The sequence below is a fragment of the Chamaea fasciata genome, unplaced genomic scaffold (assembly GCF_029207755.1).
Source record: "Chamaea fasciata isolate MVZ Bird 193981 ecotype frontalis unplaced genomic scaffold, bChaFas1.0.hap1 SCAF_2, whole genome shotgun sequence".
NCBI lineage: Eukaryota > Metazoa > Chordata > Aves > Passeriformes > Sylviidae > Chamaea > Chamaea fasciata.
The window spans coordinates 16,152,379-16,180,249 of record NW_027094087.1 but is presented as its reverse complement, the minus strand read 5'-3'; the positions used below and the strand labels follow the sequence as shown (position 1 = coordinate 16,180,249).

Sequence of the window (27,871 nt, the reverse complement as noted above, 5' to 3'; positions counted from 1 at the left end):
CCAATCTCCCGGTGCTCCCTTGGTGTCCCTATCTCTCCAAGTGCTTCCCGCCCACGGTGTTCCCCATCCTCCCCGTGCTCTCCACTGCTGCTGCGCGCTACCCCGTGCTCTCCGCCGCTCGGCGCCGCTGCCTCCCGATCAGACCCCCGATGCCCCCCTGAACTCAAGGCCCCGGATCTGCCCCGGTGCCCCTCGCGGTGCGCCCCCCAGGACCCTACCAATGGACCCCGTTACCTCACTGGTGCTCCCATAAGCTCTCCCCTGCTGCTCCCCCAGGATCCCCCGCGGGTCCCCTCCGGTGCCACCCTCGCCCTCCGCGGGCCCCTCCCGCGATCGCCCCTTCCGGTGGCCACCCCCGCATGTCTCCCCGTGGGCCCCTGGGTACCTCATCGGTGCCCCCCGGAGCCCACGGTGCCCCCAACCCCCGAAGCCCTGGGCTGTCCCCTGGATGTCCCAGTCCCTCACCTTTCCCCGCCCCGGTGCCCTCCCCCGGCTCTCCCCTCCCCCTCAGAGCGCGGCCCCGCGGCGCGGCCCCGGTGGCGGAGCATGGCGGGCCCGGGGGGCGCGGGAGGAGCAGCCCCGGTGCCGGTGCCCCCCTGGTACCACCGAGACCTGAGCCGGGCGGCGGCCGAGGAGCAGCTGGCGCGGGCCGGGCGGGACGGCAGCTTCCTGGTGCGGGACAGCGAGAGCGTGGCGGGGGCCTACGCGCTCTGCCTGCTGTGAGTGGGGTACGGGCGGGGGGTGCCGGCGGGACAGCCACGCAGTGTCGGGGGGGCATAGGGGGAGATCCGGGAGCGTCCATCGGGGGTGACTGGACGGGACGGGACCGGCGCGGGGCCGGGGAATCTGCGGAGGCACGGGCAGGGTGTCGGGGGGAAGACCGGGGGCGACCCTGGGGGAGCAGCCAGTGGGGAGCTTGGGGGTGCACCGGCGAGGTACCACCGGAGCTTTGGGGGGGTCCCGGGAGAAACGGGGCGGGGGTAGCGGGGGAAATTCGGGCGTAGGAGTGGAGTGTTCAGGGCGGCACCAGAGGGGGCCTCGGGGATGGTCCGAGGAGAGCAGGGAGGGGAGGGGAGCCGGAGGTGGATCCTGGGCGAGCAGCGGGGGGGATTTGGGGGAGCAGCAGCGAGGTACCAGGGTGAACGCTGGGGCGTGATGGGCGGGGTCATTGCAGGGATTCTGGGGGAGCACTGTGGTACAGAGGGCGGGTGTCCAGGGGAAGCACTAGTAGAGGACCGGGAAGAAGAGTGGAAGAGGCACCGAGGGCGGGAGCGGGAGCGCCAAGGGAGCACTGGCAGGGGAAGCAGTGGGGATCACTAGAAGGGATCCTGGGGAGCATGCAGGGAGCACTGAGGGGTACCAAGACTAAGAGGCCAACAGGCAGAGGGGGGGACCCACCTGGGGGGATACAGTGGACATGGGGGTCACCAGTACTGTGGGTGTTTCTAGGAATTTGGGCACGGGGAGACTGGGACAGCTCTGATCAGTGAGTGCGGGGGGGCATGGGCAGAAGGAGACCTGGGGGTTCGGAGGGACACTGGCACTTCTGGGAAACGGGGCACCAGGGGAATGGCACCTGCTCTGGCACCTGCTCTGGTGTTTGGTCTCTCTGGTCATCCAGGAGATCAAACACCAACAGACTCTGGAGGGGCTGGGGATCTCTGGGGGGATACTGGGTTGGCTCTTGGGTGGCTGTGACACTCACCCTTGCTACCATGGCAGTCTATGAGATGGTGGGCCTGGTCCCTGCCCTACATTCTTGGGGTCCCTGAGCCCACCTATGGCATAGGAGGTCCCCAGCTCCTGCCTCATGTCTGGGGGTCCCCAACCTGGGGGAGTTGTGCCATGGAACTCCATGGGTCCCAGCTTGTGCCAGGTCACAGGTGAGTGCTGACAACCCTAGGGGTCCTGAAGTGCCTTTGCCCAGTTGTGTACCCCAGCACCCCACCATGGGGCCTTTGGCACCTCACTGTGCTGGTAATGTTCCATGTGCTGGGATGCTCCCAGGGCATGTCACCAGCTCTGCTTGAGGCTGGCTACCTGTACCAGCACCTGGACCTTGATGTGGTTGTGGGGTGATGGTGAAGGCACTTGAACTCAAAGCTTTTCTGTGCCCTGAGAACTTGTGGGAGAACTGGGAGTGCACTGTGAGCTGGCCTGCCCTGGCCTGGGGTTGCAGTATGCTGGTGCCACGTGCAGGTGCCAGGCATACAGCTTCCATGGTGGCATGGTTGTCCTTCTCCGTGGACAGTGGCAAATGCAGTTGCAGAGCCATGTAGGCATAGCATGGACTCTGGGCACCAGTTCCCTACCACAAAGCTGGGCTTGTGAGCAGCACAAGGCACAGCACTGGAAGAGCATGCAATTCTGGCACCTAATGGTGCCCTATGGCTGGAGGGTGTTGTGGCACTAGTGTGGGTGACAAGGGGCTACAGATAGCGTTATGGTGCAGGTGCCTGGGTAAGGTGTGTCTGTCACTGATGTCTCTCACTGTCTGGTGAGAAGGTTATTGGTGCCATGTGGCTGGGCTGTGGGATTGGGACCATGCAGCATGGCAAAGCCTGTCATGGGGATGCCAGGTTGGGAGGCTGTACTCCAACAAGGTCTATTGGGAGTCCTTGGTGCTGTGATCTCACCAGGCACCCCTCTAGCTGGTGAGTGGGTAGACAGGGCTGTGGGACCATTGGCCTCAGCTATTGCTGGGGCCCTAAATATAGCTGCAGGGTCAGGAGGAGGAAAGGGAACTGCAGCGGGATCCCGGCAGTGTCAGCTTCCTTTAACCCTCCCGCCGGTGCACCATGGACTCAGCGGGCTGGATGTGGCACACCAGGACATCTCACTGTGCCCTAGCCATGACACACTGGGGTGTCTCACCGTGGCATACCAGGGTGTCACACTTGTGACCTCAGGGTGGCATATTGGGGCATCACTGGAACTCACAGTGCTAGCATACGGCGATGGCACCCCAGGGCGTCCTGACATCACTGGTTGGTGAGCAGTGCCAGTGGGGACAGTCCTAGTGTGGTGTCCCACAGGAGCACGGGGCTTTGGACCTTCCATCCTTCCATGGCTCACTGCCAGTTCATAGGGACACCATTGCCAGGGTGGTGCCAGTGGGCACACGGTATCTCCCTTGCCAGGGTGCCCACATCCTGCTCTTGGTGGACTAGGGTGTTAGGTGCCCCTCTATGTGCCCACAGAGCAGTGGGGATATGGGCTGCCCGCTGTGCTGGCAGGGCTGTGGCACGGTGCTGGCTGAGCGTCAGAGCCGACAGGGGAGTCCCGTTGCTCCTGCAGAAAGGCTCTTTGTACTCAAGACCGGTGCTCTCTGCCCCCCCCCCTCCGCGCCCCCCCCCATTACTGCTCACCAAAATAGCAGCCAAAACAGTGCAAGACTGGGCAGCCAGGGGGCCCTGCAGTCCCCCTCCACAGTACCACCTCCTGTGCTGGGTCCCTTCAGCCTCCTGGCAGTTATCCATAGAGAGCCCCTTGATGTTCCCCACAGCTGAGGTTCCCCCTAAGGGTCCTGCTCCTTTGCCCCTCCAATCTGGATTTTTACATACTAGTGCTGTGCTGGGGGTTCCTCTTGCACCCCCTACCACACCTCCACTGGTGTTCCTGCCATGGAGACCTCAATTGTGTGTTAGGACTTCCCACAGAGACCCCTTATGCTACCCTCATTTGGGGGTGTCTCTGTGCCCCTCCCCATGCTACCAGCTGGGATTCTCCCATAGACTCCTTTGAGCTAGGAACCCCTGATCCCCTCACCCAACCACAGCAGGGTTTTCTGTACAGCCCCCTCCCACAGTGGATTCCCATTCAGCCCCCCCTACCACTTGGAGGGTTCTCCATGGCCCCACCCTCCCAATGACCTCTGACTGAGCAGTGGGGCACCTGGGAAGACCCCAACGGTGCTGGGGTAGGTTGTACCTGCAGGGGAGGTAGGAGAAATGGGGTATCTAGCACTGCAGGGAGCATGATAGCACCAGGGGACCTGGTGCTGTGGGGTGATGGCAGGATAACCAGAACTGTAGGGTGACACCAGGGGACCTGTCAGCGTGGGGTAGGACATGGGGGCATGGCACCCTGTCCAGGGACACAGCATAGCATGGGGGGATGGATGCTGCCTTGTACCAGTCCTCCAGCCCTGTGTCGAGCTGCCACCAGGGCAGGGGACACAGCAGCTGAGTGACCCTGGTGTGGTGACAGCAGCCTCAATGCTCATGGTGACCTCTGTGGCCAGAGGCCAGCTGAGGAGTCACCATCCCTGCTGACAGCCCTGGAGTGGGGAGGTCTGGCAGTCCTGAGGCTCCCTGTCTCTTGGAGTCCCTGAGATGGGGAGGGGTCCCAATCCTGCTCCTTGCACCCACTCATGTTGTCACCCCATCTCTTAGCACTGCCCATCACCTCCTGCTCCGGGATCACATCCCTGGTTCCTGTCAGCTTCCACTGGAAAATAAATTGTTTCCTGGTGTCCTCACTGCCAGCTCCTGCCTGCGCCTGCCAGCTCCTGCCTGTGCTGTGGACTGGGGACAGTGCCTCTTGCACAGACAGGCAGTGAGGCAGGGGCAGCAGCACTGCCAAGGACATAGTGGTGTTGATTGTGGGGTCGGAGCAAGCAGGGGAGTCACTCTGGGACCCCCAGCACCCATCCTGCAAGCATTTTCCTATGGGTTTTCCATGAATTTTCCTGTCAGCTCACTGCATGCCATGGGGAATAGTGGTATTGAAGCTCCTCACTGTGGATGCTGGTCAAGTAGGGGTCCGACTGGGTGAGTACTGGGCATCTCTTTCGGGCTGGCAGTGGCTGTGCAGGTAGGTGGGGGGACGCCACCCAACCCCCAGCACCCTGATTCCCTCCCTGCTGCCACAGGTTCCAGAAACACGTCCACACCTACCGCATCCTGCCGGACGAGGAGGATTTCCTGGCTGTGCAGGTGGGCACTGCAAGCATGGGACACCCTCTGGCTCATGGGCAGTGGGGGGTCTCTCGCTCAGCAGTGCTCAGTGTTGACCTTGTGCTGTGAACTTGCCTGTCTCTCTGGCTGTGCTGTGCGGCTGTGCCGGACTCAGCCCTGGCCTGGTGCCACATGCATGCCCGACTGTGCCGGATGGCTTGGCTGTGCCCGTCTTGGCTGGCTCTGGGTATTTTTAGAGCAACAGAACTCTCCTTTGTGCTGGCCAGGTGGGCAGGAAAAGCTGCCCCTGGGAGGGAGGAGGCCAAGGGATGGCTGCTGCCTGCACCTTCCCACCTACCAGCCCTGCAGGCCCCATTGCAGTGGGCCCTGCTCCCCACCATGGGGCTGTGGGGTCAGCCCCCCATCCTGTATTGGGGTCCCTGCATGGAGGTGCTCCTGCACGGTAGCATCTCTGCATGGGAGGATCCCTGCATGGGAGTCTCTGCATGAGGGGGTCCCTGCATGGGCGTCCCTTCATGGGAACGGCCCTGCATCGTGGCAACTCTGCATGAGGGGATCCTTGCATGGTGTTATCCCTGCCTGGATGTCCCTGCATGGTGTTATCCCTGCCTGAGGAGATTGCTGTTTGGGGACATCCCTGCACGGTGGCATCCCTGGATGGTGGGTTCCCTGCTTGGTGGTGTGGGGGGGTCCGGTGATGCTGGCTGTAGGTGCTGATGGTCCTGGTGTCCCCATGTCCCCGCAGACATCACAGGGGGTGCAGGTGCGGCGCTTCAAGACGCTCAGCGAGCTGATTGCCCTGTACCTGCAGCCCAACCAGGGGCTGGTCTGCACCCTGCTCTTCCCTGTCGAGAGGGAGAAAGAGAAGGAGTCCGTGGAGGACAGGGACTACTCGGGTATGGCAGGGTGACATGGGTGGGTGAATACGGTCCTGAGACCCCTGGGGTGGTGGTGACTGGCTCCCTCATTGCCCCATTGCAGATGGAGAGGATGAGAAGCCACCATTGCCACCACGCTCTGGCTCCACCAGTTTCTCTGGCACCTCGGTGGGGCTCAGCCCCACTGGCCTAGGACCATCTGTGTCAGAGGGGCCAGTGGAGAGGTGAGGGTTGGTCTATCTGTCTGTCTGTCTCCTGCCTGTCCCCTGTCTGTCCCCTGCTCCTCCCTGCTGGCTCTCACCCCCTGGGTTCTCTCTCTGCAGCACCAATGGGCTCAGCAGCATCTCCCACGAGTACCTGAAGGGCAGCTACACCCTGGACCTGGAGGCAGTGAAGGGAGGGGCCAACAGTCTCCCCCACCTCAACAAGACCCTCGTCACCTCCTGCAAGCGGCTGCACAGGTGAATGCCAGATGCTGGGACAGATGGAAGGATGGAAGGATGTCTGTACCACCCAGTGAGATGGCTCCTCTTGCCCCTTCAGTGAGGTGGACCAGGTGCTAGCAGGGCTGGAGATCCTCTCTAAGGTGTTTGACCAGCAGAGCTCCCCCATGATCTCCAAGATCCTGCAGCAGGTAAGGGGAATATGGGGACACAGTAATGGTAACCCCCCGCCCACAGACCCCACATGGACTGCACCCACAGACTCCACTGTGGCACCATCCATGGATGGTGAGAAAGCCTGTGGAGAAACACTTACCCATCCTGCCCCATCCTACCCATCCCAGATTGCCAGCGGGCTCTGCTACTTGGGGTGGGGGGAGGCTCTGGGGTAGGTCTGCGGCTCACATCACAGTGCTGGGGTGTCCTGCTGGGGGTTCCAGACAGCAGGGCAGAGCGGAGAGCAGGAGCTGGAGAACCTGGTGCTGAAACTCTCTGTGCTGAAAGATTTCCTGTCCTCCATTGAGAAGAAGGTGAGGCTGGAGTTGCAGGGGTGGATGGCGTGATGGAGGTGTTCTGAGGGGTCTGGATGAACTGGAGGGCTGTGGGGCTGGACACTGGTGGGACTGGGGCAGCTGGCAGGGACTGCTGGACTGGTGGAGCTGAAGGATGGGGGTGGCCATCTGGGATTGAGGCACCAGTGGGACTGGGGAAGACAAGCGGAACTGGCACTGGTAGGGGTGAGGGGGCCAATGGGGCCTTGTGGACTGCAAGGGCTGGTGGGGCTTGGAACATTGGTGGGACTGGAGGGGTTGGTGGACCTGGGGGAACTCTTGGGCTCTCAGCTGACCCTGTTGGGGCTCTGGCAGGCGCTGAAGGCCTTGCAGGAGATGAGCTCAGCCACCCCCACCATCCCCCCTCAACCCCTCTCCCGCAAGGCCAAGAGCATCCCAGTGCAGACCTTCGAGGTGAGCCCTACCCTACCCCCTGTCCTGCCCAGTTCTGGGGTTTTGAGAGGATTTCAGAATTAGCTGAGTACCTCTGATGTGACACTGAGGGCACAGACCCCTAGGTGTCTCTGGGGGAGGCCAGATGCCAGATTGGGTGCTGGGGTGTCTCCTGTGTCCTCCCTCATCCCAGTGTCCCCTGGCAGGTGAAGCTGGATATCACCCTGGGGGACCTGACCAAGATTGGGAAGTCACAGAAGTACACGCTGAGTGTGGATGTGGAGGGGGGTAAACTAGTGGTGCTGAAGAAGCAGAAGGACTCCCAGGAGGACTGGAACACCTTCACCCATGACAAGAGTGAGTGGGGAGGCATCTGGGGGCCCCAATACTTGTGGGACTGCCTTTACGCTGCGGAACATTCCTGTGAGGCTCAGTGGTGGGCTGGAAGCTGAGGGATTTCCTCATGCTGGGGGTATCCCCATCTTGGGGGTCCCCCAAAGCATGGACTGGGCGGGGGAGGTTCCAGCACCCAGCTGGCACCCAGCACCCTCCCAGCTCTTGCCACTCCTCCCCAGTCCGGCAGCTGATCAAGTCACAGCGAGTGCAGAACAAACTGGGCATCGTTTTTGAGAAGGAAAAGGATAAAACGCAACGGAAAGACTTTGTTTTTGTCAGTGCTCGGGTGGGTAATGCTCAGCTGGGGGTGGGTGGGGGACAAAGGGTCCCTTGTAGGGATGGGGTGGGGCGTGATTTAACCCTTGGGCCCTGGTAGGGCTCAGGGACAGGCTCTGGGTACCGATGCCTGATGGCTGGGTGATGTCCCTGGGGCGGTCCCCCATGCCCAGAAGTTTGCTGAGTTTGGTCTCCTGGGCCACCCAGGCCAGAGCAGGTGCCACCCCCTCATGCCAAGTTTGGCTGAGCCAAAGCAGGGAGGCTGGAGAGGGTTGTGGGGAGCCCCTCTCCCTACCTGCCCCGCCTCACTGCCTCCTCCTGCAGAAGCGTGAGGCCTTCTGCCAGCTCCTGCAGCTGATGAAGAACAAGCATTCTCACCAGGATGAGCCTGACATGATCTCTATCTTCATTGGCACCTGGAACATGGGTGAGCAGGGCTGGGGGCAGCCCACAGTGGGGTGTCAAGGCCCTGGAGTCCCCCTTAACTGTGCTATCCCCCCTGCAGGCAGTGTTCCCCCCCCTAAGAACATCACTTCGTGGATCACCTCTAAGGGTTTGGGCAAGACCCTGGATGAGGTAACAATGGCCATACCGCATGACATCTACGTCTTCGGCACCCAGGAGAATTCTCTGGGAGACAAGGAGTGGGTGGACTTTCTGCGCACTGTCCTCAAGGATTTCACAGAGGTTGAGTACCGCCCGGTAAGAACCGGGGGTCCAGGGGACCCTGGGGGCTGTGGGGTGCAGGCACTGGTGGGTGGTGGAAGTGTGTGATGCTCAGTGTCCTGGAGGTGGCTCTGCTCTGGCTCTGTGACACTAGCTGTTCTGGGGGTGCTGTCATGGTGCTGGGTGGCCGTGGGTGCTCCAGGTCTGCTGACACCAGGTCTTTTGGGGTGATTTCCTGGTGCTGGGTAACTGTGGATACTGATTGATGGTGGTGGGATTCACTGGGGAACAGCCCATGGTGGGAGAGGCTGGGGTGAAGCAGTAATGAGCATCCCCTGTGGACACACCAGAGGTACTCTCATGGCCCCAGGGGGCCCCAGCATATGCTGGCAAGGGGCTGAGGGTGCTTGCACCCACAGGTGGCCATGCAGTCCCTGTGGAACATCAAGGTGGTGGTGCTGGTGAAGCCAGAGCACGAGAACCGCATCAGCCACGTCAGCACCTCCAGCGTCAAGACAGGGATCGCCAACACCCTGGGTAGGGGCACAGCAGGGCATAGAGTGACACGGGGTGTGCGCTGCACTGGGGGAAGTCCTGGGGTGTCTGCGTTATGGGGGGGTTCAGCTGTTGCATGAGGAGGAGTCTCAGCATGTGTACCTTGCATGATGAGGAGTCCTGGTATGTGGGCATTGCACGGGGAGGGGTCCCAGTGTGCATGTTGCACAGGGAGGGGTCCTGACGTGTGTTGCGCATAGAGGGGTTTTGTTGATGCACAAGGAGGGGTCCCAGAGCACAGGTGTTTCACGAGGAGAGCTTTGTGTGCAGTGCACAGGGAAGGTTCTGGGAATGTTTGCATTGCATGGAGGCCGTGGATGAGTGCTTTGCACAAGGGGCACTCTGGGGGGGCGTGTTTCATGAGGATGGGTCTCAGCATGTGCCAGGCTGCACGTGTCCATGCCAGCTGGCCAGGTAGGGACTGTGCCCCATCACTGTGAGCTGGGGCTGGCTGGGTGTCCATCCCCAAGGTAGAATTGGGTTGCCTGATCCCATCCTACATCTCCATTTCCTCACAGGGAACAAGGGCGCTGTGGGTATCTCCTTCATGTTTAATGGCACCTCCTTTGGCTTTGTCAACTGCCACCTCACCTCGGGCAATGAGAAGACGGCACGGTGAGCACCCCCACCCTGGACTGGGACGGGCCAGGGCTGTTGCCCCTGTCCTCATGTTGTGACACCCTGTCCCTATGTCCCCTGCTTCAGGAGGAACCAGAACTACCTGGATATCCTGCGCCTGCTTTCACTGGGAGATAAGCAGCTGAGCTCCTTTGACATCTCCCTTCGCTTCACCCACCTCTTCTGGTTCGGGGACCTCAATTACCGCCTAGACATGGACATCCAGGTCAGGGGAAGGGGTGGGTGGGGGTATCAGGGTCCCCCTCCCAGCCCAGTGCCAACCCCTTTGTCCCCACAGGAGATCCTCAACTACATCAGCCGCAAGGAGCTGGAGCCACTGCTAAAGGTGGATCAGCTCAATCTGGAGAAGGAGAAGCACAAGGTGTTCTTGCGCTTTGGTGAGGACTAGGGAGCTCCAGGAGGGTCTGGGGCTGCAGCCCCTGCTTTCAGGACTGTACTGATCCACTGCTGTCCCTGCAGGTGAGGAGGAGATCACCTTCCCCCCAACCTACCGCTATGAGCGGGGCTCCCGGGACACCTACGTCTGGCACAAGCAGAAGCCCACAGGGGTAGGTTCTGGGGCTGGGGAAGTCGGGGAGTGGAGGACATTCCAATCTGAATCCCCACCCACTCCCCACCCCTACCAGGTGCGTACCAACGTGCCATCCTGGTGTGACCGCATCCTCTGGAAGTCCTACCCCGAGACCCATGTCAACTGCAATGCTTATGGTGAGCAGTATGACCACCCCTAGCACCCTCATCCTTGTTCTGGGGACAGTCCCCACCTCCATCCTGACTTCTTCCCCATCCCCACTGGCTGCAGGGTGCACAGATGACATTGTCACCAGTGACCACTCGCCTGTCTTCGGCTCCTTCGAAGTGGGAGTGACATCCCAGTTTGTTTCCAAAAAAGGTGCCTATGCCCAAGGGAATACCTTGCTGTCCCCTGCCCCTCCATGGTCCAGCTTCTCCCTCTAAATGGAGAGGTCCTGGGGGATTACAATACTTTGTCTTTCCATGGAGGGCTCTCCAAGTCCTCAGAGCAGGCATACATCGAGTTTGAGAGCATAGAGGCCATCGTGAAGACTTCCAGTCGCACCAAGTTTTTCATCGAGTTCTATTCTACCTGCCTGGAAGGTGAGGACTGGCATGGCAGTGGGGGGGGTCCCAAAGGGCTTGAGAGGGAAGCTCATGTCATCCTGGGAGGCTCAAGGATTGATGGCATGTCCTGCTACCATCACAGAGTTCAAGAAGAGCTTCGAGAATGACAGCCAGAGCAGTGACAACATCAACTTCCTCAAGGTGCAGTGGTCATCCCGGCAGCTGCCCACGGTGAGGAGAGGCTGGGGGCTGACAAGGTGGGTGCTAAGCTGCAGACAGGGAGACGTCCACTCAGTGCCAGCACCCCCTTCTCTTGGCCACAGCTGAAGCCCATCCTCTCCGAGATTGAGTACCTGCAGGACCAGCACCTCTTGCTCACCGTCAAATCCCTTGACGGTTACGAGTCCTACGGTGAGTGTCCACTCCAGCACCACGCCAGCACCAGGGGGCCCGTGGGGTGCAGACCCCCAACTTCCCCCACTCTCACCCCCAGGGGAGTGTGTCATTGCCCTGAAGTCGATGATTGGCAGCACAGCGCAGCAGTTCCTCACCTACCTGTCCCACCGCGGCGAGGAGACAGGAAACATCCGTGGCTCCATGAAGGTCCGGGTGCCCATGGAGCGCATGGGCACCCGTGAGAGGCTCTATGGTGAGGACCCCTCACCCCAGGGGGGTGGTGGGGGCAGGACTCTCCCACTGAGCCCTTGTTTCCCGGCAGAGTGGATCAGCATCGATAAGGATGAGACGACAGCCAGCAAAGGGAAGGTGCCGCTAGGTGCCAGGGCCACCCAGGATAATGCCAAGTATGGGGGGCAGGGCTCGGCAGGGTGAGGGGCACCGGTTCTTGGGGGTCGGGAGGCCTCAGGGATTCACCTGAACACAGCTGTTGTTCAGAGTATCCCTCTGAGTCGATGTGTGGGATGTGACTGGGGACAGTCCTGATGCCAGTTCTGTGCCACACAGGGCAGGGATGGGGCTCTGAGCCACCGAATGTGGCTCTGGCTGTGTTTTGGTGGCTGAACCCCATCCTAGTGGGCAGTGCCCCATCTTGGGGATCTGACCCCTGACCTGGGCTGCTGAGACCCAGCCTACAGGGTCTGAACCTTATCCTGGGTGATCTAAGTCCTGTCCTGGGGGTCTGAACCCCAGATGGGGTTCAGACCCCCATGGGGCACCCAACACTTCCTACTGCCAGGTCTGTGGGGCGGAAGCCCACCAGTGCTGAGCCCTCCACCACCATCCTGGCGAAGCTCCCGGAGGAGTCTGAGAAGAGCAGCACCACAGCAGCACCTCGTCCCCCTGCCCCACACCGCAGCACCCCCAGGGATGAGGCTACTCCGAGCCGGTGAGGACGTATGGGAAGGGCTAGGGAGGGGGTTTGCTCTGGGGGTGTTACGCTCACCCCTGTGCTCATAGGTCCAAGGTGGAGGCAATGCCAGAGCTGTCAGGGGGTCCCCTGAAGAACAGCTTCAACAACCCAGCATACTATGTGCTGGAGGGGGTCCCCCACCAGCTGCTGGTGCCGGGGGACCCCAGCAAGCCCCCCAAGGCCAAGGTGCAGCTGGCAGTGCTGGAGCGCTGCCAGTGCCCCTCGGTGTGCTGTGGTGGCGAGAGCGATGAGGAAGAGGACCTTGGCACCCTCAACCTGCCACCGCCGGATTTTCCCCCACCGCCACTGCCACGGGAGCTGGAGCTGCCTCCAGACACCTTCTTTGGCACCCCCAAGGAGCTGCAGGTGTCCACTGGGTGTGAGGACCCCAAATCCCACCCTGCTGCCTTTGGAGAGGCTCCCCTGCCCAAGCTGCACCCCCGGCCGCCCCCAGCTGCCAGGGCTGGATTTGGGATGGAGGGGGCTGGTGGGATGCCTGTTACTGGGGGGCTACCTGCAGCTGGGGGGTTGCCCACTCCTGGGGGCCTGCTGGGAGGGCTGCTGGATGACCGCTCCTGCTCGGTGCTGCAGATGGCCAAGACGCTGAGTGAGGTGGACTACGGGGGTGGGAAGGGGAGGGTGGTCCCCCCACCACTACTGCTGGCCAAAGGGGGGTTGCCTCCCCGCTGCCTGCACCCCGACTATGGCCGCCCCCTTGCCTTCCCTCCCCACTCCATCCAGGAGAGCATCCAGGAGGACCTAGCTGAGGAGGTGGGTGACACAGGGTGGGTGGGGGTCCTCAGCACCTCAGTTGGGGCTCCCTTTGGGGTGCCCCATGGTGCCGAGGCTGTTGGGGTGCAGGCGCTGGGCCGTGGTGTGGGTGCCGTGCCCGGTGTGGGCGAGTGGCTGCGGGCACTGGGCCTGGAGCGGTACGAGGAGGGGCTGGTGCGCAATGGCTGGGATGACCTGGAGTTCCTCAGGTGAGCAACCCCCCAGAATGGTGGGGAGGACCCCCACCAGCCTGGCCAACCCCAGTGGGTCTGTGTCTTCCCCAGGGGGTCATAGTGATGGCCTGGATTCTGGGGAGGTCTGTGGGGGTGCTGCCCATGATGGTCCCCACTGTCCCTGGGGGTTCCCCACTCCCCACTGAAGATGTCCACTTCCCCTGGGAGTCCCTGCTGCCTCTGGAGGGCCACACAGCCCCCAAAGGTTCTGTGCTGCCCTGGGGGAGGGGGGGAGGGGGCATTGCTCTCAGGGGTCCCTGCTGACCCTGGGTCTCCCAGCTGCCCCAAGGTGTCCCCACTGCTCCCGCATTCCCTTTGCCTCTCAGGATCCCCACTGCCCCCTGAGGGTCACAGACTCCCACAGCAGGGACAGGATGGAGCCTGGGTGGGCACCCAGCAACCTGAGTGGGGGCTCTAGCACCCCCAGCTGGGGTGCTCCTCGGGGGCAGAGAGCCCCATATTTGTGCCTCATTCCTAGTGACATCACAGAGGAGGACCTGGAGGAGGCTGGAGTGCTGGAGCCTGGCCACAAGCGCATCCTTCTGGAGAGCCTCCAGCTCCGCAAGTAGCTGCCTCCGCACATTTAGCATCCCGTTCATCCCATGACCGAGCATCCCAGATCCTGCGACTGCACATTCTGCATCCTGTGGCCCAGCATCCCAAATCCCGCAGCCCTGCGTCTCAGACCTTGCAGATGCGTGTCTTGCATCCTGCATCCCACAGGAGCGCATCCTGGATCCCATGGCTGTGCATTCCACATCCTGCTGCCACATATCCCGGACCCTGTGGCCCTGCATCCTGCAGCTGAGCTTCCCAGATTCTGCAGCCATGCATCCCAGATCCCCCAGATCCTGTGGCCCTGTGTCCACAGCCCAGCATCCTGTGGCCACATATCCTGGGTCCCATAGATGTGCATCCCAGATCCTGCAGCCATGCATACTGCAGCTGAGGATCCTTCATCCCACTGTCCCACGTCCTGCATCCATTCATCCTATCATCACCAGCAGCAAGTGGGAGCCCCACGACCTCTACAGCCCACCCCCCACCCTGAATGCAGAGTAATGGGGTGGGAAGGGGGAGTGGGGGAACGGGGGGATGGTGGGTTATCCTGGTCAGATAATTTCACATGAGGATCCCTATGGGGTGCCCTCACATTTAAGTTATTTTTTATTTATTGGAAGAAGGGATGGGGGAAGAGGTGTTTGGGGGTAACCCTTGGGATCCTGGCTCCCCCCATGACCCCTTACAGCTAGGAGGAGGAGGCTCTGAGCAAAGTCGTGTCTCAACCCAAGTGCCTTCATGATGCCTGGGATGGGATGGGATGGGATGGGACGGGACGGAATGGGACGGAATGGGATGGGATGGGAGACCTCAGCCAGCCCCCATAGACAACACTAGGCACAGCTCAGGGTCCCCATCCCCAACTCTAAGGATTCTGTCCCCACCCTTAAGGTCCCGTCCCCACTGTGAAGGTTCCTGTCTCCACCCTGGGCATCCCTGTCCCCACCCCAGGGCACCTGTTCCCCTGACGGTCCCTCTCCCCATCATGGATGTCCCACTCCCACCCTGGAAGGTCCCCACCTAGGGAGTGCCTGTCACCATCCCTCGGGGTCCCATCCCCTTGCTGTAGCTTCCTGTCCCAACTCCAGAGGATCCCGTCCCCACCCTGGACAATCATATCTGTGCACCAGGGGTTCTACCTGCACCCTGATCATCCCCATCCCTGCCCTGGATGTGCTGTCCCCTCCCCTGGGGCTTCCTGTCCTCACCCCATGGGTCCCTGTCCTCGTATCCAGGGGTTCCATCTCCACCCCAAGTGTCCCTGTCTCCACTACAGGAGTCCCTGTCACCATTCCTGGGGGTCGCATTCCCACCATGGGGGTCCCTGTCCCTGCCCTAGGGGTGCCTGTCCCCCATCCCTGGAGATTGTTTTCCTACCACAGGGGTCCCTGTTCCCATCCCTGAGGATCCCATCCCCACCGTGGTGGTCCCTGTTCCCACCCTGGGGTTGCTCTCCCCACCTTGGGGGTGCTGCCCCCATCCCCAGGGGCCCCACCCCCACCCTAAGGGTCCATCCCATCCAGAAGTTCTGTCCCCAGGGGTCCTGTCTTCCCCATAGGATTCTGGTGGGGATTCTGTCCCCACCTGGATGGGTGTTGTCCCCACCACCAGGGTCCCTGTAATCACCGTGGGGGTCCCATTCCCACGTGGCAGGGTCCCCATCCCCACTCTGGGAGTGCCTGTCCCCATGCTAGGAGTCCCATCCGCAGCCTGGGAATCCTGCCACAGCAGAGCCAGATCAGTGCCTTCCCCCAGAGCCCATCCCACACCACCAGTGCCTCTGGGGCATACCCCCCACTCCCACCCAGTTTGCCCATCAGGTACTTGCTGGGTCTGTCCCCCCTCCCAGGAGTTTGTGTTTGCCCCTGGGGACAGCGGGGCTGGCAGCCGGGTCTCCTTGAGGGTGCTCAGCCCCCAGCCTTGCCAAGTGTCCTTCCAGGAGGGTCCCCAGGGTGGGGGTCCCCAGGACAGGGGTCCTCCCACTGTGCCTTCGCCACTTGGATGCCCCCTCCAGACTCTCCCTTTTCCCAGGGGGGTGGGGGTGATGATACCCCCAGACCCCCCAACCCCTCACTCCGGCTGAGATGAAGGATGGGCCAGGTGCCTCTGGCATCCCCCAACATCCCCCCTTGTGTTACTGGGGTGTTTGGTGTGAACTTCCCCCCACTAAACCCCCAGCTCCTGTGTTTGGAGGTGTTTGGTAAATCTGGAGTGATTCTTGTCGTGTTCATGCAATGGGTGTGGTGGAGTTCTCAGGGTCTGGAAGGGTCTGGGGAGGGGGGTAAGATGGGGAACCAGGGGGAAGAACTGGGTGCCAGCATAATCTGTGACCCCTCCAAGCTGGCTGTACTGGTCCCAGCAAGGTGGGGACCAGGTCCCTTGTCCCCTTGCCATCTTGGGTACCTCAGACCACTCTCTCAATAACCTGGCATGCTCCTTGTCACCATCCCAATGCCCCCAAAGACCTTCTTCACCGTCATCCCCCAAAGGGCCCCTAGAGGCCAGGTGGGCTGTGTAGGGCATTGCTCTCCTCACCCCATTTGAGGGGGCTTCCCATGGGGTGCCCCCTCAGCTTCCTGCACTGCTTTGGGTCTTTGATTGGGGGGCACCTAAAATAATCCCTAAGGTGCTGGGGGTCTGTGGCATCACCTGGGGAGTTCTGGTGGGTTTCAGAGGATTCAGGGGTGGGGACTGTGCAGCCCCCCCACCCTTGCAGCCCTTGGTGAGGGTGGGGCACAGCAAGGGCTGAGGGCCAGCAGCAGCGTCAATAAATTAAGTTTAATTTGGATTAGTGGCATTTGCAAACATGGGTAATAAATTACAGAATGGTTAAAAAAAAACTAAAGAAAAGTGGGGAACCCACCTCGAGGGGACTGGGGAGGTCTACAGGGGGAACAGACACATGGATGGGCTGCCAGCATCCTCACCATGCCATGAAACCCACCAGCAAGGCAGCACTGGTGTAGTGGGTGGCTGGGCACGAGGGGCTCACCAGCACCCCCCCCCACCCCCCCACCCCCACTTTGGGAACCCTTTGGGAGATCATGGGGTGGTGCGGGGGGATCCCAGCTGCACTCGTGCCAGCTCCAGTGGGAGCATCCAACCTGCTGCTGGCAAGGGGTCATGACTGCTCCAGGGGCTCCATCCCACAACAGCCCCCTGCGGGGGGCCACCTCACCCCCAGCAGTTCTGGTGCCCTGTCCCCATTGGCAACGCCTGCAGCAATGCTGGTGAGTGCTGAACCTCCCAGCCCTGCATTTACTCCCCAGAGTCTTCAGGGGTAGGGGGTGTGTGTCTTCTTCCTGCCAGGGTGCTGCTGGGGGGTAATCCATGTCAGCAGGCAGGATCTGGGGGAAATCAACCCCTCCCCACACCAAAGCGCGTCTCCATACCGAACTCTCCGGCACTGCCCACCCAGTGGGCCCCAGAGCCCCCCCCATAAAGTGCTTCCTCGCCCCCAGCCCAGTGGCACAGACCATTGACGGGGGCATCTCCTGGGGCGAAGCTGGACCACCCACAGTGCGTTGGGGAGCCTCACATCTGCCCCCAACCCTGGAGTGCACCGGGAGCCCTCAGAACCGAAGACTGCAAGGGGCATAATGGCTGAGCATGGGGGTGGTGTCCCCGCCTTGCACCCCCATGGTCCCACAGTACCCACGGGTGTTGGTGGGAGCTGCCCCCACTCCGGGTCCGTCCCATCAGCGCAGGGTCCGGGAGGTGGCGGGGGGCGGTCCCTGCTCCCTCTCCCCGTTTGCTGAAGCATCGTGGGTGGATCCGTGGTGGGGGCGGTGGGTGGAGAGTGCCAGGGTGGGGGCCGAGGGGGGTTTGGGGGGCAGCCGGATCCGGTGATTCAGCGATCAGAAGAGGTTTGTCTTGATGCCGTTTGGTTTCCGATGGAAGGAGGAGAGGACGCCGGAGAAGGGTCCCGGCACAGCCTCGGTGGGCTGCCAGGCCTTCAGCAGCTCGGCCGTGTTGGGGGCACCGCTGCCGCCTCCCACCCCTGCCCAGAGGGGTGCCTTGAGGGGCTGGGGGGCATGGCCGGGTCCCAGGGGTGCCCCCGCACCAGGGCTGGGGCTCAGGCTGCCTCCGGGGCTGCCGATGGCAGCAGCAGGCAGGGACGCCGTGCTGTCTGGAGTCGGGCTGCAGTTGGATTCCTTGGATTCGTCGTCTTCTGAGGAGGAGCGCGGTTCCGACTTCTTCCCGGTGCTGCCAGTGCCACTGGCACCCTTGGCATTGGCCGCACGCTCCTGCTTGCGGAATTTGGCTCGACGGTTCTGGAACCACACCTGGAGGAGATGGAGGGGATGGGAGCACCCCTTGCCACAGTCCCTGTGGGTTCGGGGAGCCCATGGGTGCAGGCAGCCCTCTCAGGCTCCGGGGTGGACCTCACAACCCTCCATTCCCTCGGGGGAAACGCCTTCCACACCACCAGAGGGATCCACAATAATGTGGATTTGTGAGGTCGATGCCAGGCACTGGCGTGTGCTCCGGTGTTGGCAGGGGAGGGAAGTGGAGAGGGGACATCGTCACACTGCACCCGCACCTGCACCTTGCACGGTCAGAGCCCACCCTACAGCCGACATCCCCCAGCTCCCCATGCTGCCAACACTGGGGTCCACTTCACTCACCATCCCCTCTGGGAGGGAGGGGGCCAGGACCCCCACTCCTGTGGATCCCTACATTCCTATGGGGACAGATGTTCTGACAGAGGGGGTCTCTGCACTCACCGAAAGCGGTCTGAAGCCACAAAGGGGGGTTTTCACTGACACACAGGGAATCCCACACAGAAGGACCCCACGAAGAGGGTTCTGCATTGACACAGGGTGTCTGCACTCACAAAGGAGGATCTGCACCCACATGGGGGGTCTGCATCGCCCAGGAGAAATCTGCACTGACACAGGGGATATCTGCACCCACAAAGTGTCTTTCTGTCTTCTTGGATTCTCACCAACCCCAAGGTGTTTGAGACTGGACTAAATCACTGATGACAGCGACGGTACTGTGGCATGAACCAATGCCTACACTCTACTGGGAGGCAGGCTGTCCCCCCGAGCTCCCCGCAGGGCAAGGCTGTGACAACAGCGTGTCCCTGACTGCAGTAGTGCCAAGGCCAAGTCCCTTCCTGTCGTCCCTCCCAATGCAGGGAGCAGAGCAGCAGCACCCCATAGTCAGGGTCCCTGCTCCAGTGGGATTAGAGCCTTCCATGCCCATCCCCAGCCCCCCAGCCCCCTCCTCCTTCCCCGGAGCTGACCTGCACCCGGGCCTCGGTGAGGTCGATCTTGAGGGCCAGCTCCTCGCGGGTGTAGATGTCAGGGTAGTGGGTCTCGGCGAAGACCCTCTCCAGCTCCTTCAGCTGGGAGCTGGTGAATGTTGTCCGGATCCGCCGCTGCTTCCGCTTCTCGTTGATCCCCGACGGGTCCGAGAAGAATTTGTAGGGAACTGGGAGGGAAACGGGGAGTCAGTACGGCCGGTACAGCGGGAGGGCTGTGGTGGACAGTGGGGGACACCTGGGCAGGGGGCATCAGGAAGGGATGGACCCGGAAGAAATGGACCGAGAAGAGATGCACCAGGCATGAGACACTAGGCAGGGATAGATCGGGCAGGGATGAATCAAGCAGGGATGAACCGGGACGGAGTGGACTGGGAAGGGATGAACGGGAAGGGGTGGACTGGGCAGGGGACACTGGCCAGGGATAAATGAACCGGGAAGGATGAACTGGGTAGGGGTGAACCGGGAAGGGAAGACGGGGCAGGGAAGGGTTGGACAAGGATCACCTAGGAAGAAATAGACGGGGAATACGCAGACGGGCAGGGGATGCACCGGGCAGAGGAATCGGCAAAGAACAGATGAACCAGGAAGGACGAACTGGGCTGGGGTGAACTGAGAAGGGCACAGAAGGACGAACTGGGACCGGCCACGATGAGCTGGGCAGGATGAACCAGGCAGGACTCCGCGGGTAGGGCAGGAAGGACGAGGGCAGGGTTGGATTGCTGCGCCCCCGGCCCCGTTCGTTCGTTGGGACGCGGGGCCTCGGGGCAGGAGCAGGGCTGGGGGGGGGGGGGGGGGGAGCAATGCGGTGTCGGTGCAGACGGGGCCCCCGGTACCAATCGGCAGCTCCGTCGTTGTCGGCACAACCACAGGCAAGCGCCTCCGCGGTGGCAACGAATGCGGAGCGGGGAGTGGAGTCCCAGCGGCGAGGACCTTCCCCAGCCCCGTTCTGGGGCCGCCACAGCTCCAGCAATCCCCGGGGATCCGCCGTCATGCTTGGGAGGGTTTATCCCCCTGCGGCGGAGGCGAGCGGGGAGACCCGGGACGCGGGGCGGTAGGGACCGATCCTGGCACGGCCAGCCTGGGCTTCGGTCACCGGCAGCACCGGGAACCGGCAGGACCTAGCACCAACAGTGCCAGGAATAGATAGCACCGGGAATCGATGTCATGGGGAATTGACGGCACCGAGCATCGACAGCGGCCGTTACCGACGGCATCGAGTCTGACAATGCCGAGCACCGGCGGCAACGGGAACGGGCAGCACCGGACACTAATGGCAGCGTGCAGTGACGGTACCGAGGACCTACAGTACCGGGAACTTGCAGGAACGGGCACTGAAGGCACCGGGAACAGACGGTTCCCGGAACCGGCAGCATCGAGCACTAACGGTGTTGGGCACTGGGGTCACGGGGAGCCGATGATATCGGTCGCCAGTGGTACCTGGAACCGATGGTTACGAATTCTGACAGTGCCGGGCACCAGCGGCACTGGGAACTGGCAATAACGGGCACTGTCGGCACCGGGAACCGATGGTATCAGGACCCGACAGCACCGAGCATTGACGGTACTGGACAACAACGGTACCGGGATTGGTGAGATGGGGCACCAGTGCTACCGGGAACCGGCAGTAATGGGCACCATCGGCATCGAATCCTGACAGTACAGGGCAGCGGCGGCTCCGGGAACCGACAGTATCGGGCACCGACGGCATCGAGCAGTGACAGTACAGGAGACCGACGGCTCCGGCAACCGATGGCACCGAGCTCTGACATGACCGGCAGCCGCCGGTCCCGAGTCCCGGCGGCCCCGGTCCCCCGCCAGTTCCAATCCCTGCCAGCCCCGACGGCGCGGCCGCTCCCTCACGCCCGTCCAGGCGCTGCTCGGGAGGTGTCCCTGGTGGCTCTCGGCGGGTCGGGGGTCCCTCTCCCTTACCTGCCGAGTAGGGCGAGGGCTGGTGGTCGCGGAGGGCACCCAGGGCGCAGCTGGCGGAGGCGAGGGGGGCGCAGGCGGGCGCGGGCCCGAAGCCCCCCCGCATGGGGCTGTACTGGAAGGAGCCCGCCTGGCTGCAGGGGCTGAACTCGTAGCTCGCCTCCATGGCGGCCACGCAGGACTCGTAGGAGTTGAGGTAGGAGTAGTCCATGGCGAGCCCGGTTCGGCCCCGGCTGCCGCCAGCCCGTCCCCGCCGCCTCCTGCCCGCCGGGCCCCCGCCCGCCCCCGCCGCCGCCGCCGCCGCCGCCGCCGCCCCGGCCCGTTAATATACCGGCGGGGGGAGCGCGGACAAAGGCTGCGCTCGCCGGGGGCTTTTGCATGACAATATCTCCCGGGGACGGCGGGAGCGGGCGGAGCCGACACCCCCCTCCTCTCAGCCCCCCGCCCCCCTTAACCCTTCGTGGGCGCACGCACCCCCCCACCTCGGGCCGAATCCCGCAGCCGCTATTTCAGGGCGGGGGGTGGGGGAAAGCGGCCCCTGGGCACCCCCCGGAGCAGCACTCGGCGGGCCCGCTCTGGGACCCGCGCTCGGACCTTCCCTCCGTGTCCCCATCCTTCTGTGTCATCCCTGTCCCCAAAGCCATCGCATCTCCATCCTCACCCCACACCATCCCATCCCATCCCATCCCCAGTCCCGTCCCACCCCAGTCCCGTCCCTGTCTCAATCCCATTCCATCCCATCTCATGAGCGTCTTCATCCTGATCCTCATCTCCCTCTCTATCGCTATGCCGTGGCGTGCCAGGCCTTGCCTCTGGGGCTGAGCATCCCAGGGGCAGGAGGGCAGCAACGCCAGCACACCCCATCTCTGGATGCCCTCCACCGTCCCGGGTGCATGGGGGAAGCAGGTGGCTTTGGAGGGGTACTCAGCCCCATCCCTCTCTCCTCGAGGGGCTCTGGCCTTTGCAGTCCCCTCCCCAGTTTTCAGGCTGGATGAATTTCAAAGCACCCCATCCCCCCAGCCCCCTGCAGGGACCAAGGCAAAGGCTTTCGCCCCTTTCAGTGGCACCAGAGGGGGATGTGGGTAGGGGGATGCGGGAGGATTTGGGGAGGATTTGGTGGGATTTGGGACATTTTCAAGACAAACACTTTCCCTAAAGAGGATTTAAAACTCTAATTGTGCCCAATGAAGGGCTTTGGGCCCCCCAGGGGACCGGGAGGGCGGGGGAAGAACGGACTCTGGCTGGGTCCTGTGGGGTCGGTTCAAACCTGTCCTGCCCCATGTCCTGCCCTGTATCCAACCCCGCATCCCGTCTCACCTTCTCCCCTATATTCTTGTCCCATCTCCTGTCCTAACCTGTGTCTTTCCCCATTTCCTGCCGTGCATCCTGCCCTGTGTTTTGCCCCATATCCGGTCTTGTGTCCTGCCCCACATTTTGCCCCATCTCCCGCCCTGTCTCTTGGCCCATGCCCTGCCATCTGTCCTGCCCTATCCCCTGCCCCATGCCCATCCTGCATTCTGCCCCACATCTCGGGCCACAAAGGGTCCTGCTCCCTCCTGAACTCGGTTCCTTGCGAACAGCCCCCACTGCCCCCGGCTGGTCTCCGCTCCCCCGCCCGAGCCTCCGGGCCCGCGGTGGGTGCTGGTGGTGCCCCCCCGCGCCCACCCCAGCTCCGCGACCGAAGCGGGCAGGTTGCTAAACAAGTTAATTCGATCAGGGCGTGGGGCTGGCGCGGAGCGAGGCCCCACTGTCGGGCTTCTGGAGCTGTGAAAAGTTAATTCAATTAAGTTTTCCCTCTAAACTAATTAGGTAGCAATCTGCCACGCAAGGAGCTGCTGGTGCTACCCAGAGCCGGGGAGAGCCGGGAGGGCGAGGAGGAGGAGGGAGATACAGGGGGAGAGCAGAGGGAGGGGAACATGGAGAGGAGTGGGATGGGGTACCGCTTGGGGGTAGAGCCAGGGAGCTGTCCTGCGTCCCCGCGGCTCCCGTGGGATGTGGGTGATCCCTGCGGACTGTGGTGGATAAAGGGAGATGGGTGCTGGCAGTGGCCCAGCTGTCCCCGGTGCTGCCGAATGGGGGGTGGGGGGAGGTTGAAGGCTGACACCCCCTGCCCCCAAAATGGGAAGCATTGGCAGCAGGGAGGGCTGGGCAGTGGGGGAGATGGGGACAGGGACCCCCATCACTCCATCCCATCGTGTGCTGGGAGCTGCCTGTAGGCTTGGAGCTATGTCCATGTGCCTGGGTGAATTGGGGTCCCTCCAGAGCTGGTCGGGGGGGGGGTGCTGATGGGACCCTCTCCAGTGGCACCCCTTGAGTGGAACCCCTCTGATGGGTGGACCCCCTCTGATGGAACACCTCCAATGGATCCCATGCTGATGGGACCCTCTCTGATGGGACCCCTCTGCAGGACCCCCTCTGATCACACCCGACTCCCCCAGCTCTAGCCCCACCATGGCTGGGATGATAGCACCCACCTCATCATTGCCATATCTCCCACACTCTCCCCACAGCTGCTCCCAATGGTACTGGAGGCCTCTGTCCACTGCCACATTGTTCCTGGGGACAAAGCTGGTGCTTTGGGGGTGCACCAAGGTGTCCCAAGCCCCCATGCTGGTGACACCCTCTGCCCTGACTGGATCAGGTGCCAGCATGGGATTCAGATGCTGGGAACTGAATGTGTCTGGCACAGTCAAAGAGGATTCTTCCTCCAGATCCCATGCTCCCAGGCGCTCTCCCTTGCAGCAGAAGCCCATTTACCTGTGTTGGCATCAAGAAAACCACCTCAAAGGGTTGAGGAGGGCCCATGTGGCCCTGGCTCCTGCCTGTGGGGCTACAGTCCATGGAGCTGGCACAGCTTGGCACAGTGGGACGTAGTATGGTAGAGGGTGGCACAGTGTGGAATGGAATGGCATGGTATAGGATGATGTGACTTGGCATGACAGTGTGACCTGGCACAGCATGTCATGGCACAATATGGCATGGTATAGTGTGATGACACAGCATGGTGTGACATGACGGGACCCAGCACAGCACAGCATGGCACACCTCATGGACACCTGAGCCCACCCCTAAGGGCACACCCCAGTGAACAGGTGTGCTCAGAGGTGCACACCCATGCACACATGTACATTACACCTTTGTGCTTCCATGCACACACATGCAGACTTCACTGCACACCTCAGTGCACGTGTATGTGCACCTGTAGAAGTGAATCTGACCTTGGGAGGCTCAGGCAGAGCCTCGTGTCACTCCCAAACCCTCCAGGGATGGGATCCTGCTTCAGTCCCTGGCATTAAGCCAGGAAAAAACTACTGCAATAGGAAGGGGGTTGAATAAACCCCCCATGAAACCTCATTGTGTCCCTGGAAGACAAGAACCAGCACCACAGCCAAACCCCTCTGGGGACATCAGGGTAGGGGCTAACAGTGGGATGGGGATCCTGTCTGCATCCCAAGGGACAGTGACTTGAGGCTCATTAACCCTGGGAGGCTTCCATTTCCACATGTATTTCATGTTCTACTCTTCAAAACCTGTGTCTGAGGTGGCCCCAGTAGTGACCATGTCTCCTATTCCACTATGAGCAGCTCCCTGAAGGAGCTCCCATCATGGGGGGGCACAGCCTCTGTGTCTCCATGAGGACAACTTGGACAGCTCAGTTCCACCTAAGATATATTTCCTGGAAGAAGGTTGTAAGAAAAATATTCAGGAACTGGTTTGCACCAGGATGTCATCTGGCTGGCCTAGGGAGATGTGACAGTGGGTCCCAGCTCCCAGTGGTGCTCCTCACTTTTGGTGACATTCCTGGCTCCTGGTGATGAGCAGGAGACCCAGGAGTGCCTTGGGATGAGGATGGTGGTCTCAACAGCTGCTCCTTCTGAGGACACAAAGGGTTGGATGCACATAGCAAGTTTATTGCCATAAACAAACAGGGACAATACAGAGCAAGTGCCTGGTGGCTTTTATACTCACACTCAGTTCCCATTCCCCACCTTGCCAGCTCAGCTAACCCAGCAAGCCCCCTCCCATGGGAATGACAAATTCATCCCGGCTCCTGCATGGTCCACAATTTGCTTCCCCCTTCCTTAAAAAACTCCAACACCCTGTGAAACCCCAGGACCATCCACTGACCCATCCCTGAATGGCACCAGGGCACCTTGTCACCCACAGCTGCACCCCGAGAGCCCTTCATGCCCATCCCGGGGCAGCTCCTGCCCATGTCTGTGTTCTTGCCTGTGTCCATGCCCAGTGGTGGCAGGACTGTGGCTCTGCGCTCTCTGACACTGATCACTCCAACTCTTGGGGTATTTCATTGTCACTGTGAGTGCCCAGCCCTGCCTACAAGAAGTAAGTGATGTTTTCGGGGTTCAGCGGTGCCTGGATCTCCAGTTTTCGGGCCTTGCTGTTCTTGTCTACAATCTCCAGCCGCAGGGTCGGCACCTTGGATTTTTCTGTGCCAGAGGAAGACCCCTCTGTGGTTTTCAGCAGCTGCTTGTCGGAGTCCTCCACGATGATCCTGAGGGTGCAGCCCCGTGGCAGCAAGTCCTGCTCGTAGGCAGCTGCCAGCTGGTTGACTACGCGCCGCTCCACCTGAGGGACAGACCAGATCCTGACAGGAAAACCCTGTGGAAAGCCTCCCATGGAGATGATCGGCTCCTCCCCACCCTCAGATAGTGCAAAATCATGCAACCTTTTCTTCATCCCACTTTTCCCTGTCCTGGAGTGTGGGTGTGCCACTTCCTCCCCCAGACCATGGACATCTCTCCAGAGATGAGGACTGTCAGACCCACACAGTCATGAAATCATGGAAGGGTTTGGGTTGAACATGACTTCTTAAAGTTTGTTAACATTTCATACCCGCTGCCATGGGCAGGGACACCTTCCACTAGACGAGATTGCTCCAAGACCTGTCCAACCTGGCCTTGAACACTTCAGGGATGGGACTGCCATAGCTTTTCTGAGTAGTCTGTGCCAGAGTCTCACCACCCTCACAGGGAAGAATTTCTTCCCAGTATCCCATCTAACTGTGCCCTCTTACAGTTTGAAGCCATTCCCCCTGAATTTATTATTCCAGGCCCTTGTCTGAAGTCCCTCTCCAGCTGTCTTGAAGCCCTTTTAGGCAGTGGAAAGGGCTCTAAAGTCCACAGAGCCTTCTCTTGTTCAGTTTGAACACCCCCAGCTCTCCCAGCCTGTGTCCAGAGCAGGGGGGCTACGGCCCTCAGAGCATTTCCATGACATCCTCTGGATTTGCTCCAGTGACTCCATCTTTCTTTTGATGCCTTTCCAATTCTGGCTCTCCCTGGGCAGTGGTGCTAGAGGTGACAACACGAACTTCACCCCAACTTCCCTCTTGCCTTCACCTCATGTTTGATGGAGCGGGCACCATAGTGAAGATTGTAGCCATCAGCCAGCACATCCATGACCTCCCTGTCCCACAGCAATGTGATGTTGTGCCTTGCCTTGGCCTGCCAGGAGGGAAGGGAGAAAAGGAAGAATAATTATGGATGTCCCCCAGCAAGCCTGGCACCCTTCTCCTTGAGCAGCGAGGATGCTGCACTGGGGTGCTGAGAAGGGCTGAGCTCCACCAGACCAGTTCCTCCACAACAAAGGGACCCCAAAATCCAATTCAGCCCCCAGAGAGCTCAGATGTGCAAAGACCAGTTAGACAAATGACATCTATGAAGGCAGCCTGGAGCTCATCCCTGGTTCAGTCCAAGAGGAACCATCTCTGCTGCTCCCAGAGGTCCCAACTCTCCCCAGCACCCCAAACTTAACAGCTTGTATGATGATGGTAAAGATACACATCGTGTGTTTTTACCCCAGAACAGATGCTCTGGGCAGGGATTTCTTCTGGAGTTATTCTGAGAAGTCCCCTCTAAAGCCATTGATTTTTTTACCTTTTTGGCCCAAAAACTGAGCTCCTTGTTGACCAGCTGGATAAGCTCCGAGTGGCAAAAAGGGAGAAAATAGACAATTTCATTGATCCTCCCCAAGAATTCGTCCCGTCTGAAGTGAGCCTGCAGGAACAAGGGAGGAGGTCAGCAGGGAGAGGGATGGTGATCCTGATGGGAACAGCTGTGAGACTGGCATTGCAGAAGGCGCTCCCCAGGGATCATCCTACCTCCCACAGCTCCCAGCAGCTATCTAACCCCCGTGCCATGGAGCTGGACAGCATCCTGAGGTGCTTCAGAAACATCTTAAAGAAACTGAAGGTTATGGGCATGTCACTGCAGTCAGGTTTTTCTGACCTTGGGAGAGCAGGGAATCCCCAAATCACACTGCAGCACTTCCTCTCCTGTGTTCCCTTTCCACCACACATTGTGGCTCCACTCCAAGAGTAAAGAAGCTGTGATTTACTTCTGCTGGGCTCTGACCTCTCCAACATTTTTAGTGGAGTTACATCCCTTCTCTTATAGCTGGGAGAGAAGCACAGGGAAGGAGTCTGGGACCAAAGCTCAAGACACCTGAAACATGAGCCATGAAAACCTCATCCATACCTTCAAGATGGGGCCAATAACCTTTTCCTTGAACTGCTTGGAAATTGTAATCTTGTCGGTCATCTGGACATCATCTGGAAGAGAGGTGGATGGGGAGTGTCAGTGGGGAGTGGCTTCACCTCTGTCTGGATGAGCGGGAGCTGAGGGCAAGGAAGGGTCTGGAGGGTACTGCAGGACAGACCTGGGACCTCCACATGTGCCAGCAGTTTGCTTTGGCAGCGTGGCATCCCTGCACTGGGTCCTGTGGTGCCCCAGGGGAACATCCTGTGCTGATGTGGCTCGCCTGAATGGCCAAAGAGCCCTGGCTCTGCCTCTCCTCCCTGCTCTGTGCCCACAGGAGCTGCTCCCAGAGGTTTTGGGAAGCTAAAGTGCCCAGCTGAGCTCCACAGCAGCCAATGACCTGACACACGGAGCACAGTGGCCCTCTGGGGCTGTGAGCACTGGAAGAG

General features: G+C 61.0%; 3 protein-coding genes across 5 annotated transcripts in view; 1 reads left to right on the top strand and 2 right to left on the bottom strand.

Moving 5' to 3' along the window:
• Positions 1 to 366: 366 nt before the first annotated feature.
• INPPL1 (inositol polyphosphate phosphatase like 1) lies at positions 367 to 15,965 on the top strand. Of its 3 annotated transcripts, XM_066209007.1 has the most exons (28): positions 367 to 719; positions 4,874 to 4,937; positions 5,665 to 5,815; positions 5,901 to 6,021; positions 6,121 to 6,258; positions 6,341 to 6,431; positions 6,681 to 6,770; positions 7,107 to 7,205; positions 7,391 to 7,541; positions 7,760 to 7,866; positions 8,181 to 8,283; positions 8,362 to 8,558; positions 8,942 to 9,059; positions 9,596 to 9,692; positions 9,783 to 9,921; positions 9,994 to 10,093; positions 10,176 to 10,264; positions 10,343 to 10,424; positions 10,519 to 10,608; positions 10,719 to 10,832; positions 10,939 to 11,027; positions 11,120 to 11,207; positions 11,290 to 11,445; positions 11,515 to 11,599; positions 11,992 to 12,141; positions 12,213 to 12,936; positions 13,027 to 13,145; positions 13,648 to 15,965. In XM_066209007.1, exons 1-28 carry the CDS (start codon positions 547 to 549, stop codon positions 13,736 to 13,738), a joined length of 3,816 nt encoding a protein of 1,271 aa, XP_066065104.1. In that variant the 5' UTR covers positions 367 to 546; the 3' UTR covers positions 13,739 to 15,965. The 3 variants fall into 3 exon arrangements, with proteins under 3 accessions (XP_066065104.1, XP_066065102.1, XP_066065094.1); XM_066209005.1 differs by having other exon boundaries at positions 12,213 to 13,145; XM_066208997.1 differs by having other exon boundaries at positions 9,783 to 10,093; positions 12,213 to 13,145.
• Positions 15,966 to 16,489: 524 nt separating this feature from the next.
• On the bottom strand, positions 16,490 to 21,147 carry PHOX2A (paired like homeobox 2A). The gene is made up of 3 exons (XM_066209015.1): positions 20,932 to 21,147; positions 18,982 to 19,169; positions 16,490 to 18,016 (listed from the first exon to the last, which is right to left on the bottom strand). The coding sequence occupies exons 1-3, from the start codon at positions 21,137 to 21,139 to the stop codon at positions 17,588 to 17,590; spliced, it is 825 nt and encodes a 274-aa protein (XP_066065112.1). The 5' UTR covers positions 21,140 to 21,147; the 3' UTR covers positions 16,490 to 17,587.
• A 3,645-nt stretch (positions 21,148 to 24,792) lies between these two features.
• Positions 24,793 to 27,871, bottom strand: part of CLPB (ClpB family mitochondrial disaggregase) — a 72,117-nt gene continuing 69,038 nt past the window's right edge. Inside the window, exons 13-16 of the mRNA XM_066208986.1 lie at positions 27,423 to 27,496; positions 26,823 to 26,942; positions 26,286 to 26,390; positions 24,793 to 25,515 (exon numbers count right to left, since the gene is read on the bottom strand). Coding sequence (XP_066065083.1) covers positions 25,264 to 25,515; positions 26,286 to 26,390; positions 26,823 to 26,942; positions 27,423 to 27,496 — 551 coding nt within the window. The 3' untranslated portion in view covers positions 24,793 to 25,263. The remainder of the gene's footprint in view (positions 25,516 to 26,285; positions 26,391 to 26,822; positions 26,943 to 27,422; positions 27,497 to 27,871) is intronic.

Excerpts from the sequence above, each read along its gene's own strand:
- PHOX2A (XM_066209015.1), bottom strand. The coding sequence starts at position 21,139 with ATGGACTACTCCTACCTCAACTCCTACGAGTCCTGCGTGGCCGCCATG. Across the intron at positions 19,170-20,931 it reads GCCCTCGCCCTACTCGGCAG|TTCCCTACAAATTCTTCTCG; the intron begins GTAAGGGAGAGG and ends TTTCCCTCCCAG. Across the intron at positions 18,017-18,981 it reads TCACCGAGGCCCGGGTGCAG|GTGTGGTTCCAGAACCGTCG; the intron begins GTCAGCTCCGGG and ends CATCTCCTCCAG.
- INPPL1 (XM_066208997.1), top strand. The coding sequence starts at position 547 with ATGGCGGGCCCGGGGGGCGCGGGAGGAGCAGCCCCGGTGCCGGTGCCC. Across the intron at positions 6,771-7,106 it reads TGTCCTCCATTGAGAAGAAG|GCGCTGAAGGCCTTGCAGGA; the intron begins GTGAGGCTGGAG and ends GGGCTCTGGCAG. Across the intron at positions 11,028-11,119 it reads CATCCCGGCAGCTGCCCACG|CTGAAGCCCATCCTCTCCGA; the intron begins GTGAGGAGAGGC and ends TCTTGGCCACAG.